The sequence below is a fragment of the Danio rerio genome, chromosome 1 (assembly GCF_052040795.2).
Source record: "Danio rerio strain M-AB ecotype USA chromosome 1, GRCz13ab, whole genome shotgun sequence".
Lineage (NCBI taxonomy): Eukaryota > Metazoa > Chordata > Actinopteri > Cypriniformes > Danionidae > Danio > Danio rerio.
In genome coordinates, this window is record NC_141021.1 from 28474364 (window position 1) to 28493422 (window position 19059).

Consider the following 19059-nt stretch of genomic DNA (forward strand, 5'->3'; position numbering starts at 1 on the left):
ACAGCACACATAATGGAGTGGCTCAAATGAAAAACATTTGAACTGTGCTTGCACCATTGTAAAGTAAAATAGCACAATCTGACAAAAATATAAATAATCTGCTATACATTGTTAACGCATTTGGTTTTTAATTAATAAATAACATTTTTTTATATTTACTGTTCATGTAACATTAAAGGAGCTACTTCCTCAGAAGCTTGACTGGCTTGACTTGGTAAACAGGAGACAGCATTCAACAACAATTCAGATTCAGTGGTCCACGGAATTCAAGCCAGCATTTGTCTCTGTGTCCCAGCTAATGATCTCCTTTGTGAATTCATACATGACAAGAGGAGTGCAGACCAACCAATAAAACATGATACAGTACACAAACAACTTCCTTACAGTCCAGAGGGACATTATTGCAAACCAAGTGGACATCCGAGAGAAGACATTTCATTGAAAACATATATAAAATGCTTCAGAAAAGTTCAGGTTTAAATTAGCAGGTTATTTACCTGCAGAAAGTCTGCAATGCAAATGTGTTTATTATTCCCTGTGGCAGTGCCAACTCTGAATTTGTGAATAGGTTGCATAGGATGAGTCTATTTAATCTTCCCGTCACCTACAGGTTTTCTTTCCAGCCTCTGGCAGCTTTCCAGTCATGTGACTTAATGTGGACTCTGTCTCATGGGCAGACCAGGGAATTGTACAGTTATGATTTCTGAACACACTCACATTATAATCAGGCTTACTTTAGCCCCTAATCCTTAAGTGGATAAGCTAAGCTTTAATTAGGCTAATCAGCAGCATAATTAGCTCCAATTACATTTTATTGGCCAGATAACAACATATCTTTAAGTGGGCTTAAACAGCATTGCAAAAAAAAGTGTGTTACATGAGAATGTGGTGGCATCTTTGCAGTCTTTCCTCAGGCTTTCTGTTCCTATATACAGTATGCACTAAAGTGCTTTTTTGTTGTTTAAAAGCTATGCCTTTTTGTCAGTTTGCTGTGATGCTGTCAAGCTCTTGGACCAGGTTTGTGCTTGAGTTTACTGTGGATCACCTTGACAATCAGGAGGTTCACTCATGTGCCATGGCTTGACAGCGTGTCAGCAGTTTGGTCACTTAGTTCATTAAACCTAGCGAGGTGTGCATTGGTGCATTGAGGGTGAACCCAATCCTGGCCTGACAGCAAGATGGTAGCCCTCCAACTTTTAAGTGTTTCTGGAGGATTCCACAGACACAAACAGCTTTTCCTTTTGTTGCTCTTGCTTTGTGACTTTTTTTTTAATCAAAGGGTCTTTGTCTCAAAATCCATTGAGTATATGTGTGTTTGTCTATTCAGAGCTTGCTGAAGAATTTGCACATATTTGTCCATGAAAATGTTCATCGAGGAGAATTAAGTTAAATGCATATTATTCTGTCTCTGTTCAGTTACACAATATTTCATACAAATCAGCTTAAGCAGTATTTGTCCTTGTAGAAACAACTGGACGATCAGCAGGACAGAATCTTCTCAGTTCTTCAGTTACTGCCAAGACAATAGAAGCCAACACTACTATCTTCCTCTGATAATTCCAAATGTCATAAGTTGACTTTGGGTCGGTAGAGCCATTAACTCAGCAAGGAGTTGAGACACTGCGGGTGTTAACACCCACCTGCTGAAAGACTTGGGCTGCGTTCCAATTACATTTTTATGCCCTTCTCTCACTAACTCCATCTTAAAAACTCAGATATATGACAAAGCTTACATCTATTGAGTACCCACTAATGTCAGAACAGTTACGGTTACAATTGATTTAAATGGACATTTTATGCATGCTCAAGCTGTTAAATAAATTACAAAATGATGACAAAAACAAAAATTTATAACAATACAGTGAGCAATGTGCTGTCATTTATATACTGCCTTATCATAATTAAGGACAAAAACTGAATGTTATAATTGAAATGGAACATTTGAAAATAACATGAGTTTGCTTTTATCCCAAAGAATACATAACATGTTGCCTCAAATTCTGGCCAAGGTTTTGAGAGGTGTCACTGTTCAGCTGATACATTTTTTTTTTGGTAATTTTTTCTAATGATAGCTCACAGAGAAGTCTTGCCTTGACTGATTGATGTCGTAATGAGGGCTGTCTATTCCAGGATTGTTTTACTCAAGTGCATTTAGAGAGTCTTGCAAAATATAAACAACCAGTTGGGCATCTGAGGTGGTGGGTAGTAACACCTGGATTCTATATCTGATGTCTTGTCAGTTTTACCAGAGGTGCAATCATCTAATTTACAGAGAGTGCGCATCATTCACATACACAAAAAAGTTTTATAAAGGTGTATTTACATATTAGACAGTGATTAGGTTGTCCACATTTTAAGTACCTGTCGTATGCTTCAACGTAATGCAGATCTACCGCAGAGGCTAAACCAAAGTAGTCTGCTTGAGTTTAAAGCTCCCCTCCTTCTTTCTGTGTGTGGTTCTGTTTGGAACAAATTCAACATGCTCCAACACTGGTTATAATAACGATATTGGGAAGTATCACATAACCAGGTATCACAGACCAATCATCTTTAGTAGAAGTTCCAAGATTTTGCCACTAAACCAACAGACAAGGAGTAATAACCCATCCCCAAGAGCCGATGTTGTTTAAAAGTTGAACAGATGTCCTCTAGTGTGTATGCATTTGAGTGCACACAAATATGCTGTTTCTACTTGGCTGATACTTTTATACTTTCAATGTGCACACTTTAAATCCGTGTTCACTATCAGTTGCCACCACCATCTGGACGCCCCCGAATACATCCCAGACCCCTCTTTTCTCTCTTTCCCTCATCCTGCCTTCCTGCAGTTCATATTTCAGTTTGCTCCCAGGAGCTCGCAGGTCTGTGCCAGACGGATATTCGCTGAGGCTGCAGGAGCCCCTCGGAGGCCACACAGAGGAGGGACAGGCCGGGAACAATCAAGCCCAGTGCTCCTGACTCTCCTGCAGCCTGTAAGGCTGCACGGGTCCTCAGGGTGCCTGGTGCCTTTCTCTCATCCTCTCTCCCCTCTTGCCCCATCTCACTCTCTCTCTTACTCTTTCATGCTTGCACTATTTCTTCACCATAACGGCCCTCCTCTGTCTACTCCCCAGGGTGGACAGAGAGGCCATCCAGTCATTCGTTGTCCATCACATGTGTTTACTCTTTCCGTGACAGCCAACACATCTGGAGCGCATATTCAGGTTATTCCAGTGCCACTAGACACATTCCATGAGATCATTTTAGAGGTTGTTATGGCGATCTTCTCTCCCCCAGTTATATGACAGAGATTGCTGGAAGATGGTACAGGGGTACAAATGCGGTGATGTTTGGGATGGTTAGGGTAAGTAATTACAGATCCGGTCGCTTTCCCGTAATACCAGTCCTGAGCCGTGACTGCGGTGCTGGAGTGACATTACTCTTCTTTCTTTCTTTCTTTCTTTCTTTCTTTCTTTCTTTCTTTCTTTCTTTCTTTCTTTCTTTCTTTCTTTCCTTTTCTCTGCTTGTCATTTTCTTCTTATCCATCGGCACATTTCAGGTCCTGGCCTCTTCCCCTGAACATTCCTGTGCCTGTGTGTGACTGTGACGGCTGTCATCAGGCAGGAATGTCCAGCTCTCCCACCTCGTCCACCATGCTCTTGGGTGAAGTCCCCCTCCCGACCCTCCTCCTCTGAAACGCTCGCCTTCAGAAAATGTGTTCCTGCAGATGTTGTCCATTCAGTGCATACCTTTGATTGGCTGGCTTCCACAACAAGCAGAGTAATTTGCAGATATTCAGTGGCTTGTTTTTGAGCTCGAGAGAGTGTGTGAGCTATTTTATCTTCTATTGCTTTTACCAGTAAAAGGGAACATTTACTTTGCCATTTGTTGGACACATAACTCCACACAAATATGTTGACAAAAATGTTTTCTACTGTTGTTCAAAGAAGAAAAATACCCTTTTCTTAGAGCAAAAATATCCTGCCCATTAATAACACATTTCTTCTGCCCTAATAGAAATGGTATGTGCACAATATAAAGTCTTAATATTCTCTTTACTCTGAGGGCAAAACATGATTTCTTCAAGTGAGTCAGAACTCATCTGCACTTTCAAATGCCCTTAATTATTGTCACTTAATCAAGCTATACTTGTTCAACATGAATTGGTTCAGGTTATCTCATAGTTCATTCTAGTAGAATAACTCAAACCCATGTTGGAATTTTAGAAAAATGAAGGGTACTCATGTAATTCAACTGCTCCCTTTTTGTCCCTCTTTCTGACTCAGGCCTCTCCCAGGTCTCCTCTAAGTCTTGTTTGGTACCGCTGTCCCATGGTACTCTTCTACATAGCTGAGCTGCAAGCTACACAAAGCCTGTGACCCCCCACCTCCGCACTTTTCCAACAATCCATCACTCCTTCTGTTTTCCTTCTGTACCAGTACAGATTTCGTGGTTGGGAGAGCTGTGTGTGAGATATATTCAGGGCAATGGTGTTCATTTCAACAACACCCATAAAGCCAAGACATAATATTGTACATGGCTTTGTTCCCCAGTCTCTCTTTTTGACCTTAATAAATTATGTAGATTAGAAAAGTAGAAACACATTGCGTTGATAAGAGGACTGATGCATCTGGATAGGGGGAGTGGTGGTAGTGAGAGCCTGGCTGATGGGGGTGGGGGGGTCAGAGAAAGACATGAGCCTGTTTAGTCACACTTTTTCTTCAGTCCTGGCCCATATGTTAAGAAGTGAGGAATAACAGCGGTGTCCCAGTTGGAAGAGACTTTGTAGACCACTGCCAAAAGAAAGATGATTGTCTGTGGTGGGAGAGTAAAACGGGCCTCGTATGGTAAGGAAAAGCCAAAAGTGTTACGCTGCAGACCGTTACTGCGGGAGTGCTAAACTATTAGGGGGTGGAAAGCCTTTGTCTGCAGAAGCTGTTTTGTTGCAACACATACAGTAAGAGAGCCTGTAGTGGAATGTGTGTTGGATGTGTGATATACAGTGTGTGATATTTATTTAAGAGGTACTCTTGGAGTTTCGAATGTTGGACACAAGATACTGTTCCCTCTCTCCATGAGCACTCTGAAAGTGTTTCAAGACCACCTGAAAACCCCAAATATACACACCGACCATTGATACCATTATGTTCTTTTCTCATAACAAATGACACTGAAATCCCTCAGCTCTCTTTTGGGGAATTTTCATTTCTGCTGACTGTGAGAGCTCTCTTTAAACTGACACCCATAGTGAGAGAAAAACAAAGAGCTCTTATGATCAGGGTGTGACATAGGTTTTGACTTAGAGCCTCACATGTGTTGTTCTCCCTCCTTACCTCCTCTGGGACACAACTCGGCAGGACGACGGGATAGTTTTCTGTCTTAAGAGAATTTCAAAGGCCAATGCTGAGAAATGATGAGAGAGAACATTTAGAAGAAAAGAGAAAGCACTTTTCTTCCTCAAGGAGGATCTTGTGGGATCAAAGACAGGTCCCCATGAAATCTGTGAACCCCCTGCAGTAAAACTCAACATACTGTCAATTAAAAGACGCTAATGGTACAGTAGTGTTCCCTGCAGTTCCGGCACTAAGAGCTGTTTTGGTTCCTCTGGGGAATTAGTTAGGTGACAGAATTGCAACATGTTTACAAATCAGCAGCAGCACTCTTGGTTCCTAATGAGCGAGAGAGAAAGGGGAAAAAAGGAAGAGAAGGAAAGCGAGTCACTGTGAGTCATCTCATTCGTGCATCATCTCATCCACATTTGCGTGTGGGGGCGACATACCTGTCTACACAGATGGATATCTCTGACTCGATTTGGAGGCGCGACTTTGGAAACTCTTGGCAGGTCTAGCAGGGGAAGTCCCCAGGACGATGGATGAGGCAGCGTCTTTGGGTCCTTTTCAAAGGCCAGAGTTTGGAAAGGGAGAGGACATGATGAAGAGATCAGGAAATGCTCCATTTGCATTCCTCAGAACTCCAATGTGATTTCTCATGTGGAAGTTTAACAAATTAACAGAGAGAGTGGAGGATAGGCCTATACCCTGGAAGATTTATGTTTGTGCATAAAAATTAGTGTTAGTAGGCAATTTTTATTGTGCTGCAAAATAGATACCCAGAGCCAAGGTGATAATGTATTTGAGCCAAAACTCAGAGAATTTCCCTGCACAGCAAACAATATTCTTTGGAGCTGATATGTGCCAAAGACAAAAGATGGAGGAGTATTTTGGGGATTGTGTAGTGCTCCCTTAGTTGAAGGGCTCTCTGTGTGAGGTTTGTTTTGGTTAGTGTCCTCACTGCCCTTCCACATACCAGCTGCTGCGATACACCTCTGAGCCCGGTGCAGGGAACACAGAGGGCTCCTACCACGGGTCACTTTATTAATGTGCTCTCTCTCTAGTCTGACATTATTAACCACGTCTTGTCTGTAAAGGAAACATTCCTGAGAAAAGCCCCCTAACCTGACATTGTCACTATTTGAATTATTGCCTCATCTTCCCAATCTGATGTCTTGAGCAAGAATGCATAGTGGGGGGTTGGGGGTTAGTATGCCAGCCAACAGTCCACTTTTGTCCATCGTCTTTCTCTTTTGTTTTTGTTTCAGATTGACTCTTGTTAATAAGAATATGTCAAACATAGAGTACATTATTACAAGTGCAATATTATGTATTGACTTAATTAAATAAACATGTCATTAAATAAACATTATATTTATACACTTGGAACTTGACAACTGATTAAAAAAAGAAAGGTTGCTAAAACATGCTATATTAAAACAAACTTTCATACAAACCTTACATTTTTGAAAAAAAATATTTTGTTTGTCTACAAATGTGTTGTTTATACAGTTATATAACAGCAAACATGTCCAAATGAGACTAATAATGTAACTGATGCCCCTGTCCCTGTCCAAGTTAAAAAATAAAACGATTCCCCATTTAAGACAATCTCACTGCAAAATGTGATACAGTTTTAGCATTTCGATTGCTGCTCAACACTGTCAGCAATATTTTTTACATGATCATCAGTTGACAGCATCTAATTAATTTGGTCACTATATTTTGATGGTCCATTTGTTGATTTTAAGTTACGTTGCATCTACATGGCAACTAATTTTCATTTGATTATCATTAGACTGTTAGTTTGTTGTGAGGGTTGGGGTTAGGGTTAGTGTAAGTTGACATGAACTTACAAAGTTTCTTATAGTCAGATAAATGTCTGTTGAAGCAGAGTATCAACAGATATTAAGCAGACAGTCTACTAATATTCAAATGCACCATCAAAATAAAGTGTTACCATTAATTTTATAACCCAGCTAAACAATATACTGTGCATCAACTTGTTTGTGAGCTAACCAGCTTAGCCTAATAACCTTTTTTTTTGTTCAGCAGTAAAGGGTGCGGGTAATGGAAGAGACAAAGCTCTTGAAGCTCTTAGAGGTCCTGGTTATGGTGTTGGTGGGGGGGGGGGTGGGAGGGGGGGCATTGGAGGAGACAGGGACTGTTTTACATGTATCACTAGTTTGTAGGCAGTGAGAAATCTATTCCACAGGGCTGTGCTGCTCAGAGACACACAGCTGCAGGGGATTAGTGACCCTGAGCGAGTCCAGAAACCAGGAATGCACCAGCCCCCTCTTAAAGACACCACCGGAGAAGGAGATTCGCACTCATTCTAGACACTCAACACTGGCTCTCAAAGACACACACACACACACACACACACACACACTGGACACCCAAATACCATCACTGTCACACACTGTTTGCCTTGGTGTTCTTTAGAATTACCCAACAACCTGGGGGAAATATCCATCTATTGTTCAGCATTTGTAGAATTATTGATCATTTCTGGGTTATTAAATTGTTAATTGTTTATTAAATTCTGGGTTAAAAATTATTCTTGTTTCTAAATATATAGAATGTTTGAATATCAGATGTGCTCATGGAGGTTATTAGGCTTATGATTTGGATATAAGGCATGACATTATTTTTAGCCCTATTATTATATACAGTATAAATTAAAATGCAGTTATTACATAGAATAACAAGATATTACTTCAAAAGATGTGTTTAGTTACTTCATTAATCAATGTGACAAAAAACTATTCCTGAAAAAAGTGTAATTAATAGAGTACTTTAAATTGGCATGATCCTTTAATATGTTAACTTAAAATTTTTTATGGTTAGATCATTATTAAAAAATTTTATTTTATGGCAACACTGCTGCCATTCAATTTACACATAAAAAATAATATATTTATCAATAGACATTGAGATTATGGACCCTATCATACACCCAGCGCAATGTGCGACGCAAATATTGTTTGCTAGTTTCAGCCCGTCGCAAGTGTGGTTTTGACTTTTTGCACCATGCTGTTTAAATAGCAAATGCATTTGTGCACCCATAGGCATTCTGGTCTAAAAGAGAGGTGTGTTGAGGCGCATTGCTGACACGTTGCTGATTTGAGGAACTAAAATAGACTGCAAAATAGACCAGCTTAGAGCAGTTTATTCATGACAATTTGCTTTTGTATAATGTTATTATTAGTAGTATGACTTAATATATGCACATTTATATTTTTTTATTAAAAACAAGCTTAGACTTGCCCACCTGTCAGGTTTTGGACCATATGGAGCATAGCATGTGTATTTGGATATAACTTTTGACCACACTTTGTTATTATTGTTCATTCATTCGTTTGCTGTAAATTAGAACTAAATTTAGAAATAGTTATGAAACTAATTTTTGCGCTTAACAAACAAAATTATTTATGTAGGTTAATGGATGTCTGTGCGTACATCCACAAAAGAGAGTGAAAGTAAAGAGTAAGGAGGCTCATTCTCTCATTCTCGCATTGCAGATACTCTGTTTATCTGTTTTCATGCTTGTGAAGCTTTCAGTTTTTCCACTTACAAAGTCTGCCATGTAAATAGCAAATGCACTGCGGCACAAAGCGCATTTTTCTGTCCTTAAAATAGCAAAAGTAGATTCTGACACGCCCTTAATGCTGTTGTGCCATGCTCTTTGGACTTTGTGCCTAAAACGTTAAAATAGAGCCCTAAGTCTAACTTTTTAATGATTCAGATTATATTAAAAAGATGTACTAATATGTACTTATTTCTTAATAGTTGATGATTTTTTTCTAATGTAAATTGTTCTTGTATTTACTCTTGACGGTTGCACTACTCATTCATTCATTTATTCATTCATTCTTTCATATTTTATTTTCAGCTAGTTCCTTTATTAATCTAGGGTTGCCACAGCATGTTTTACACAGCGAATGCCCTTCCAGCTGTAACCCATCACTGGGAACACCCATACACACTCATTTACACACATACACCATGGACAATTTAGCTTACCCAATTCACCTGGGGGGCGACGCAGTGGCGCGGTAGGTAGAGCTGTCGCTTCACAGCAAGAAGGTCATTATTTCGAGCCTCGGCTGGGTCATTTGGGGTTTCTGTGTGGAGTTTGCATGTTCCCCCCGTGTTCGCGTGGGTTTCCTCCAGATGCTTCGGTTTCCTCCACAAGTCTAAAGTTATGTGGTACAGGTGAATTGGGTTGGCTAAATTGTTTGTAGTGTGTAAGTGTGTGTGTGAATGTGTGTGGATGTTACCTAGAGATGGGTTGTGGCTGGAAGGGCATTCGCTGCGTAAAACCGTGCTGGATAAGTTGCCAGTTAATTAATTAATGGAATTAATGGACTGAGCCAAAAATAAAATGAATGAATAAATGAGGGAGAACATGCAAACTCCACACAGAAATGCCAACTGACAAAGCCGAGGCTCGAACCAGCTGTGAGGCAATTGTGCTAACCACTGCACCACTGTGACACCCCCGATTGCACCATAGCCATTTAATTTAAACTACAATTTAGATATTTTTTTGTTGCAAAATCACTTTGAAACTACAAAAATGCTGTACTGTGAAAAAAAATCATAAAAAGTCTTAACTACAATATATATATATATATATATATATATATATATATATATATATATATATATATATATATATATGTATATATATATATATATATATATATACATAAATGTTTTTGCATCTGTCCATCTTGAAGAACATAGCATTCAATCTGTTACTTGAAGAACGTAGCATTATATTGAAGGTGACACAAGTGTCACAAATCGACCCTTATCCATATCCTTCTACAATGTCCTCTTCTGTTGTCCCGTCCCTGCTGAGTTGTCAAATGTGAGAAGAGAGGCACTTATTTCCTCCTAATGTGTTCAATGGGGCCTTATTGATGCTCTGAAAGGCCAGAGTTTGGCGTCACTGTAGCATTAACATGGCACTGCCTGTCACTCAAATGCATATGTCAGGATTACAACTCAATTACTTTTACACTCCTGCTCCTGCTCTTAACTCACTTCCACCCACTTGAGTCGCAATGCGCTAAAAGGATGCGTTAACCATGCAAGCCCGTCATTAGAGCCTCAGATGCCCACAACCCAGAGAGAGAGAGAGCTGGTTACCCTCACTACTTGCATCGGACAGCTCTGATGCCCATCATCTGGAAGCAGTGAATGTCAGAGTAAAATATGCATAATTTGCAGACTTTTTTTTCCGCATGCCATTTTGCTCACTTTCAACATTTTCGCGTAACACCTCCTTGTCTCTCTGTGCACTTTTGATGCCGTTTACTGGGTAGGACATGATGTCTTTCATTGGTTCGTTTTGCAGTCAACAGAGGCACATCTGTGGTGTGACTCACCCTATGCTGTTCCCTCTTAGCTTTAGTCACACCATCTTACAAGCTCAGACACCTTGCGCAGAAGGTTCTAGAACGTTTTTTGACGTATTGTACTCTTTCACGTCTTTTTTTCTTCTCCATTCTGGGCCCCTCGTCCCTCCTGGATTGCGCTGTCATATCTTCCAGTGCAGGTGATATCAAAGGGTGCTTTGGCACGGAGCTGATTGGCCATCGCTGCAGATTTTATAAAAAGAGCTTTAATTGCAGACAGACATCTGCTTTTATTCAATCAGCTTTATTGGCTTTAGTCACATCTACTCTACTGCCAGCACTATGTTGCTCATTAAAAAAGCGAAATAAAACAAGCGCTCGAACGAGCCATACACATGTAAATAAATATGAGGGTTGTAACTGTGCATTCGTGCGCACTTACACAATAAGATAATTCAAAAGTCCTGAACAATGAATAATGCAGACGATAACAAGAGCCATAAAAATGTGTGCAGTGATATTTATAGTGGTAATAACAAGGGAGAAATGTAATTTGAGGGTCAGTGGGGGCTCCATTTGACTGTGGACAGGGTCTTCTCAGCCTCCTCGGCAGGGGCATACCGTGAGCATATTTTCCATTTGAACATCTGCATTGTTTAATTCGATTTTTAAGCTCTAAATGATTTGGTGTGAAACCAGCGGACGCAAGCACACCTCTAAAGGTAGTTCTACAGGAGATAGCTGTGATTAAATGTTGCAAATCATTTTTTGAAACTGTAATTGAGGTGCTAGTTTCAACAACGGTGAGTTCACAGAGCGCTTCTGATCCTGAGATGCACTTCATTATCTCACAGTGTGGCTTTCTAATAGAGCCAGTGTCCTGTCATCTTCTAGCAAGGCACGTGCAGTATTGAATAAATCTACAAGTGACAAAGTTCATTTCACTGTAAAAAGTCTAAAATCTAAAACAACCTGGCGGATTTCAGGCAGTGGTCAGAGAAGTGTCCTGCTTTCTGGCTGCTATAGTTGGCAGTAGGCATCACTCACCAATAGCGAAGAGGTGGAAGTGAGATATGAAATGGAACCCGGAGTATCAAAAGAATCAAGTCAGCCTCAGAATAGTCATCTTATTGAAGAAGCAAGCAGACGTTTATGTTTAACATGCTGAATTAAAAGTCTTAACAAGTCTGTTTGTGATTTGAGAAAGACTTTAAGAGTTATTTCAGCTAAACATGAACATTTTATCATTAAGGGTATGCATAGTTCACTCAAAAGTAAAAATTCTGTCATCATTTACTCACTCTTTGCTTGTTTCAAACCTGATTATCTTTCTTTCTTTTTTCTGTTGAACACAGTCGATGCAGTGTAAAAAATAAAAAGGTTGAGTTAACATAGGCGACGTAGTCGCACAGTAGGTAGGGCTGTCGCCTTACAGCAAGAAGGTCGCTGGGTCGCTGGTTTAAGCCTCGGCTCAGTTGGCGTTTCAGTGTGGAGCTAGCATGTTCTCCCAGCGTTCCGTGGGTTTCCCTCCGGGTGCTCTGGTCTCCCCCACAGTCCCAAGACATGCGGTACAGGTGAATTGGGTAGGCTAAATTGTCCGTAGTGCTTGAGTGTGGGTGTGAATGAGTGTAAGTGGATGTTTCCCAGAGATGGGTTGTGGCTGGAAGGGCATCTGCTGCGTAAAAATGTGCTGGATAAGTTGGCGGTTCATTCCACTGTGGCGACCCCGCATTAATAAAGAGTTTAAGCCGGCAAGAAAAATGAATAAATGAATGAGTTAACTTAAAGGTTTAAAGCAACTGTCTGCAAAGAGTTTATCAAGCCTCAGTGGTTGAAGTCATGGAATAATCAGAATAATTTGGCACAACTTCAAGTTCAACCATTGAATAAACTCAACATTTTTTTTTTGTTGCCGGTTGCTTAAAATTTTTTAAGTTTCCTAAATTTTTTATTGTTTACAGTGTTAAATGTTCAAAGTCTCCTCAACAGATTATTATTATTTTTTTTTACTTTCATTGAACAAACAATTCCAAACATGCAGTTAAATCGTTTTTATAAGTAAATTAATAATTAGTAAAGTTAATAATTTGTAAGTTGGATTTTTTACAGTGTAATATTTTGAAGAAAGCTGGAAACCTGCAACAATTGCATAAAGGAGAAATGAAAAACCAAGGAAATCAGTAGTTACAGGTTTCTTCAAAATATCTTCTGCTGTGTACAAACAGGTTTGAAACAAGAAAAGGGTCAGCAAATGATGACAGAATATTTTGTTTCGAGAAAGCTGGTCAATTATTAAGTCAAAGTCAATTGTTACAGCTTTTTTCGAAATCACTTCTTTTGTGTTCAACAGAACCAAAAAACTCATAAGGTAAGTAAACCTACTCAAGAGTAAGTAAATAGTGAGTCCATTTTCTTCTTAGGTGAAAAGTCTGTTCAACACATCCTCATTTCATTCCAATTTCCAAATTTTAAGAATTACAATTTTTTAAATTTTCTCTTTTCTTTTATCTGTGTTAAAGGTCGCACACCTAAACCTTCACTCATCAAAAATAACTGAAAGATCATATAAAAAGAAATCTTTCATTTAACAAGTTTATCGGGTCTTCTAAGTGAATTTGTATGTGCTTGACAGTTTTTTGGATTGTTGTAATCTGAAAGTTTCAGAGAAATTAAAAAAGGTTATTTTGAAAAGGAATTTTAAACTGCAATTAAGGTCCAGAATGTTAATATTTAACAGATTTTTTTTTCATGATATTGATTTTTTTTACGTTCATTTGATGCAAATACTTATATACATAATATTTTTCTTGGAAAGTCATCAGTGGAACAATGTTATAACATTGTGCTTACATGACTCTGCATGTCTGGATATATCTAAAAAAAATGTATGCGAGAGAGTGACCTGGTGTGTATGATTGCAAGTGAATCAGCGCTTTCAGTTTCATTATTTTTCCAGCAAGGACATAAGAAAGAACTGGCAGTTTATAGGAGAGCTACAAAATGCTAAAATCACTCTCATTACTGTGAAAAGAAAGCAAAAGTGCCGCACTGCCTGCAAAAAAAAACAGGATGCATCATGTTTTTTTTTTCTCTGGTAATAGCTGTTCAGCTGGTTTACAGCTGGCCTCAGTTCGCTTGCTTAAGAACTGGACAAGAATGGGCTTCGTCTTTAGAATGTAAACCATTTTGGTAGAAAACTGTGACCCAGCGTAGGTCTACAGCCAAATTGAAAGAACCCAGCAGACACACGTCATAAGACATTAAAGTTGGTTAGATTTAGGTCGCCATGCAGTGTCTAAGGACAATGTTATTTTGATGTCCAATAATGACGTGAAGTGACATTGTTATTTTGTTGATTTATAGGTTGTGTTGGAAAGTGACCAAAATCCAATGTCGAGCCATCATCTTAAACCAAAGTCATATTGATGTCAAATATTGACATTTATTCATCAGGTATGGCAACCAAAATCCAATGTCTGATAGACGTCATATTGGTAATGTCCACACATTGTCAAGGTGTAACATCATTAGACATTGATATTTAGTTGTTTTTAGGTTGCGATGGAAAATAACCAAAATGCAATGTCTGTCTGATGTTGGACATTGACTTCGGCCTGACTTTGGTTTTTGACATTAACCCAATTTTAATTTCTACTCAAAATGCACAACATTGGGGTACAACGTGCGGGGAAGAAGAACAAATCAGCAAAATAAGAACAAAAATCAGAGAGATAAAATGTCAAATAATAAAAGGGAAGGATTCAAGAAATTCCACTGAATGACTAAAGAGAGAATGAGTATAAAGGTAAAAAGAAGCAAAAAAAAAAAAAAGTCTAGCATGAAATAGAGAGATGTTAATGGTTTGGGCGGCACCCCTGGCGTGCACAGTACTGGTGTTTCTGCCCAACACCTCCACTTGTCAGATCTGTGCATTCCATCCTCCCAGCACACAGCAGCACAGCCACTCCTGCAAACCACGGGAAATCTGCTGGAGAAAGAGAAATCTGGGAGGAGTACTGTAGCTATGAATGTGTGTGTGCTTTTGTGAGTTTAAGGGCATGTTTACTTGCCTCTCCCAGACAACTTGGGGCAAGAAGGAGGGGAGGGCAAAAGGGGCAAAACTTGGCCTCTTGCGCACTCTCTGCGTTACTCTGCCTCTCTCTCCCTTTACCGATTGTCACCAGGAGTACAGAAAACATTCTCAGGGATTTCCTGCCATTCAAAACAAAAAGCAGGACCCCCCCTTTCCCCTATCACTCCCCCGTCAGCATGTTAAGGTCGGAACAGTGCAGCAGCTGAGTGCGAGTGCTGATGTGCACTTTCCAGGTCAGGGGCGGAAAAAGGCTCCTGAACCCTCCTGATTGCTTGTGCTGCTGTGTGTTGTTCCATAGCATGCGGCTTACTCACCTCCAGTCTCTTACAGAAAAAGAGAAACACATAACAAAACACCCTGAGAATGACCCTTGTGAGGCTTTAAAGGGTCACACTTCCTTTTGTGCTCAGTGACAGGCGCCGTATTGTCAGTGACTCAATTGCCTAGATCAGTGTATATTAACAAGTGTTAGAAAGCGTACAGAAGAGCAAATGCATTGACTTTGCAAGTATGTGCCTTAACTCATTGTATTGTAAAGAGTGTGCCAGTACTAATTTGACATATGCCTCAAGAACATGAGCTAAGTACAATTGCACTATTGGCAGGTCATTTAATTAAGAGCTGAAAGCTTGCTAGAGTTTGGTTTCTTGTTTTGGTCAATGATGTGACACTTTGTTTTGTGCTGTACCACTAATTTGTACAAAAATGTACACACACACAGACACACACACACACACACACACACATACATATATATTTATAATTTAGGCAAGTAGTACACCATCAACAATTAGATTTGCTTCTAATCATCCAAATTCCAGCATCAGCGCATTCAGAAATGATAGTTGGTTGACAAAAGCCGCTAAGTGTCACTTGCCTTTGACAGCAAAAGCCACTATATCCCGAGAACCAATCAGAAGGCGCAAATCGAATCATATGTTTATGAGAAGAGCGTTTTATTCTGCTTTCGATTTAGATTTTAAAAGACGGACTGGATGAGCCTGTCCGACTGTCAGTGAATGGCAACTTAAAATGTACCTTACCTCAAAACTCTGCATTATAAAAACTGCATTATAAGAAAAAGAAAACACAATGTACAGTCGGAAGTATAACATGCATTCATAACAATTTTTTGCGCAGCGACGCTACTTTGAATGAGTCCGATTTACTATACATTAAACGACAACTCCATTTCAGGAAAGACAGAGTTAAGATGCGTTCTTTTATCTCACAAGGATGCTATGCGGATAAACACGGGACCAAGGTCAAGAATTTAGGCTGTTTTTTTAAAGATAAATATAATGTATAAAACTATACATTATTTATAGTACTTCATAATACCTACATATGATACGCTTTTTATATTAATGGACAATGCACAGATATTAATGTTTCACAATGTTTACCCTACATTATTGGAATCTACCAAGTTTAGCTTACAATGTTTACAATGCTGTGCTTACATTAAATCTAAATCCCAAATATCAGAAATGACAACAGATTGTTAAGATTTAATTGATGTCAGTCTTGATGTTATTGATTAATGCACTTACTTTACAGATTTAATTCCTTCATTTTCCTTCTGCTTTTTCCCTGGTTTATCATAGCTGAATAAATCACCACATACTTGACAGATTATGTATTTTTAATTTTAGGTGGTTTGTGTAATGTGTTTTATGTTTGGTAATAGAATTTCTAATTGCATCTTTAGTGATTTTCAACTAGATACACTGTCTTGTCTCAATAGGTGGATTTAGAGGTTTTTGCATAAAAAGCAGAAGTGGATTTAGCTGGTTTTGACAAAAAATGTACCTTGTTAAAAAACAAAGAATTGTCTAAATTGACATTTTTGAAAAAAGGGTATTTTATTCACTTGCTAATAACCTTATCATTACATATAAAATAAAATTTTCAAACTTAATTATACGAGCCTGATAGAACATGCTCATTTACAAGAAAAGAGGTCTGATGGATTTAGAGGGTTTTGCATCTGAACTCTTCATATATTCATTCATTTTCTTTTCTTCGGCTTAGCCTCTTTATTAAGCTGGGGTTGCCATCGCGCAATGAACTGCCAACTTATCCAGAATATGTTTTATGCAGCGAATGCCCTTCCAGCTGCAACCCATCACTGGGAAACATCCATACACAGTCATTCACACACATACACTAGGGACATATAAGCCTACCCAATTCACCTATACCACATGTTTTTTGGGGGAAAACTTAACACCCAGAGGAAACCCACGCGAACACAGGGAGAACATGCAAACTCCACACAGAAATGCCATCTGCCCCAGCCAAGACTCAAACCAGCGACCTTCTTGCTGTGAGGTGAATGTACTACCCACTGCACCACTGTGCAGCCTATACATATATATATATATATATGTTTTTTTATTTATTTATTTTTTAGACAATTCAGTCAGATACACTGACTTAATAGTAAAAAAAAGTAAAGGAATGGAACCCTTGAAATAAATTCGACATCTGCTTTATGCTTTACTGCTGCATAATTCAGATATTTGTAAGTCTTGGTTAGTTCAAGCTGTAAGTTGTTATGTGGTTCATTCAAAATTATTGAATTGATTTATTTACTAGTTTAATACGTTATGATAATATGATGTACACAATCAAGGGTATTTCTTGGTATATACAAAATAAAGCATTAGTTTTACATTTTGAGAAGCAATACATTAAAACAATTAGCACAAAAAGAAACATATTTTAAATGTTTTTTTTTTCTCCCTGTGGGGATGCCCAATCTTTTTTTATGACACCAGGTGGCATTGATAAGAGGTCCTCTCAGGCCTGGTCTTATGACAGCGAACATAGACTGCGCAGCCGAACAGTAACTTCAAGTGAAGGCCAGCCCAATTATCCCCAATCAGACTCTTAACTGCTGCGGTCTGGGGGTGGGGTGCAAAGCTCCCTGAAGGGCTTAGCCTTCATTACAGGGCAGCACATCCTGCACATTAACTTTCTATCCCTCCTCCTTCTGCTCACTCTCCTCTGTTTCTACTCTCATGCCCTCTCTGTTTCCTTGCGTGGTGTGTCATGATACGGCCAACAATCAGACAGACAAACCTGAAGCACATGGAGAAGGCAACTGAGCTTGGCAAATTCCAGTGGTTCTAATAAATGCGGTGTGATGTCACTTGGGCCAAAGTTAGGAGGACAAGAAAGCGCGTACGTCTCGGCTTCCAGATGATGGGATGTGTCCCTCTACCTCCCCTCTCAAGAGACAGGAGAGACAGATTGGAGCAGAAATCAGCTCAGGTAATTTTCCAGTAGAGAGACAGTGATTACCGTGTGCCTCTCCTGCGGCCCACAGGAAGTTTCCTCTTCACTGGCTTAATGTGTTTGTGAGTGTGTGCGTGTGTATGTGTGTGTGTCTGTATGTTTAGAGGTGGGCTTGCCGCTGTCTTCAGTCACCAGCTGATTGGTTGTGGGCCTCTGTGGGCTAGTAGCAGATCTGAGCATTGCCCACAATGCACAAAACGCAGTTGCTAACTTATCAGCAGTGGCATGCCGAGAACAGAGAGAATCTCAGTATGACTAAGGCTAGATTAGAAGAGTTCAGCGTGTCTCTGGAGTGGGGGATGATGGGAAGGTGTGGTGCCTGTAGGTGTGCTTGTTCTTGTCAGGACAGGAGCGGTATCAGGGGGCTGTGCGGTGGCAAAGAACTCAGTGTCAGTGCTGTGACAGGTCGTGCCTAATCTGCCCTGAGAACATTCTGTCAGAAAGCAAGGCAGAGGTGTTTCATTCTTTTTATGCCATGTTCCAGACTGCATATACAGATCAGCAACAAATATGAGCCAATTTAGAGGAACATTTCTTGAAGTAGAGCATTTAGTATAAGAGAAAGCTTGTAGGTACACTTAAAAAAAACAAAAACCTCCCTGTCCTGCATGCATTGGTCCCAATTATGAAGGTCCATAAAAGGGAGATTTATGGTATATGTTGAATATCAGCAGACTTTAATGTTGAAAGGCTCATCTCAACTGAAGCACACTGCTGATCTTCCCTCTACTCAACTCACTGCCGAAGGCACCAAAATGTCTCCACACGTTGGAAACTGAATCAAACCACATCAATCAGGACACTCATTCCTGCTCCACCTCTTTTTTCTTACACCTTGTCTGCTCTTTTCTTCTGTGTGCAATTTTTTCTTCATCTCAGTCGCTGTTTTTTCTTCTTGTCACATTGGAAAAGAACTCCTTTAGATGGCAAAAGCTGCAAGCCAACTACTGATTCATGCTGTATTTGGAAAAAGGCGTATATTTGA

General features: G+C 39.5%; 2 protein-coding genes across 6 annotated transcripts in view; one reads left to right on the top strand and one right to left on the bottom strand.

Moving 5' to 3' along the window:
• sh3gl2a (SH3 domain containing GRB2 like 2a, endophilin A1) overlaps window positions 1-19059 on the bottom strand; it is a 527445-nt gene that overhangs the window by 301031 nt on the left and 207355 nt on the right. The window lies entirely within an intron of this gene.
• The window catches only part of bnc2 (basonuclin zinc finger protein 2), a 194527-nt gene that overhangs the window by 15051 nt on the left and 160417 nt on the right, over window positions 1-19059 (top strand). Inside the window, 1 exon segment of one of the 5 annotated variants that reach the window (NM_001327750.2) lies at window positions 17820-18050. Coding sequence (NP_001314679.2) covers window positions 17913-18050 — 138 coding nt within the window. The 5' untranslated portion in view covers window positions 17820-17912. 5 annotated transcript variants of the gene reach the window in all.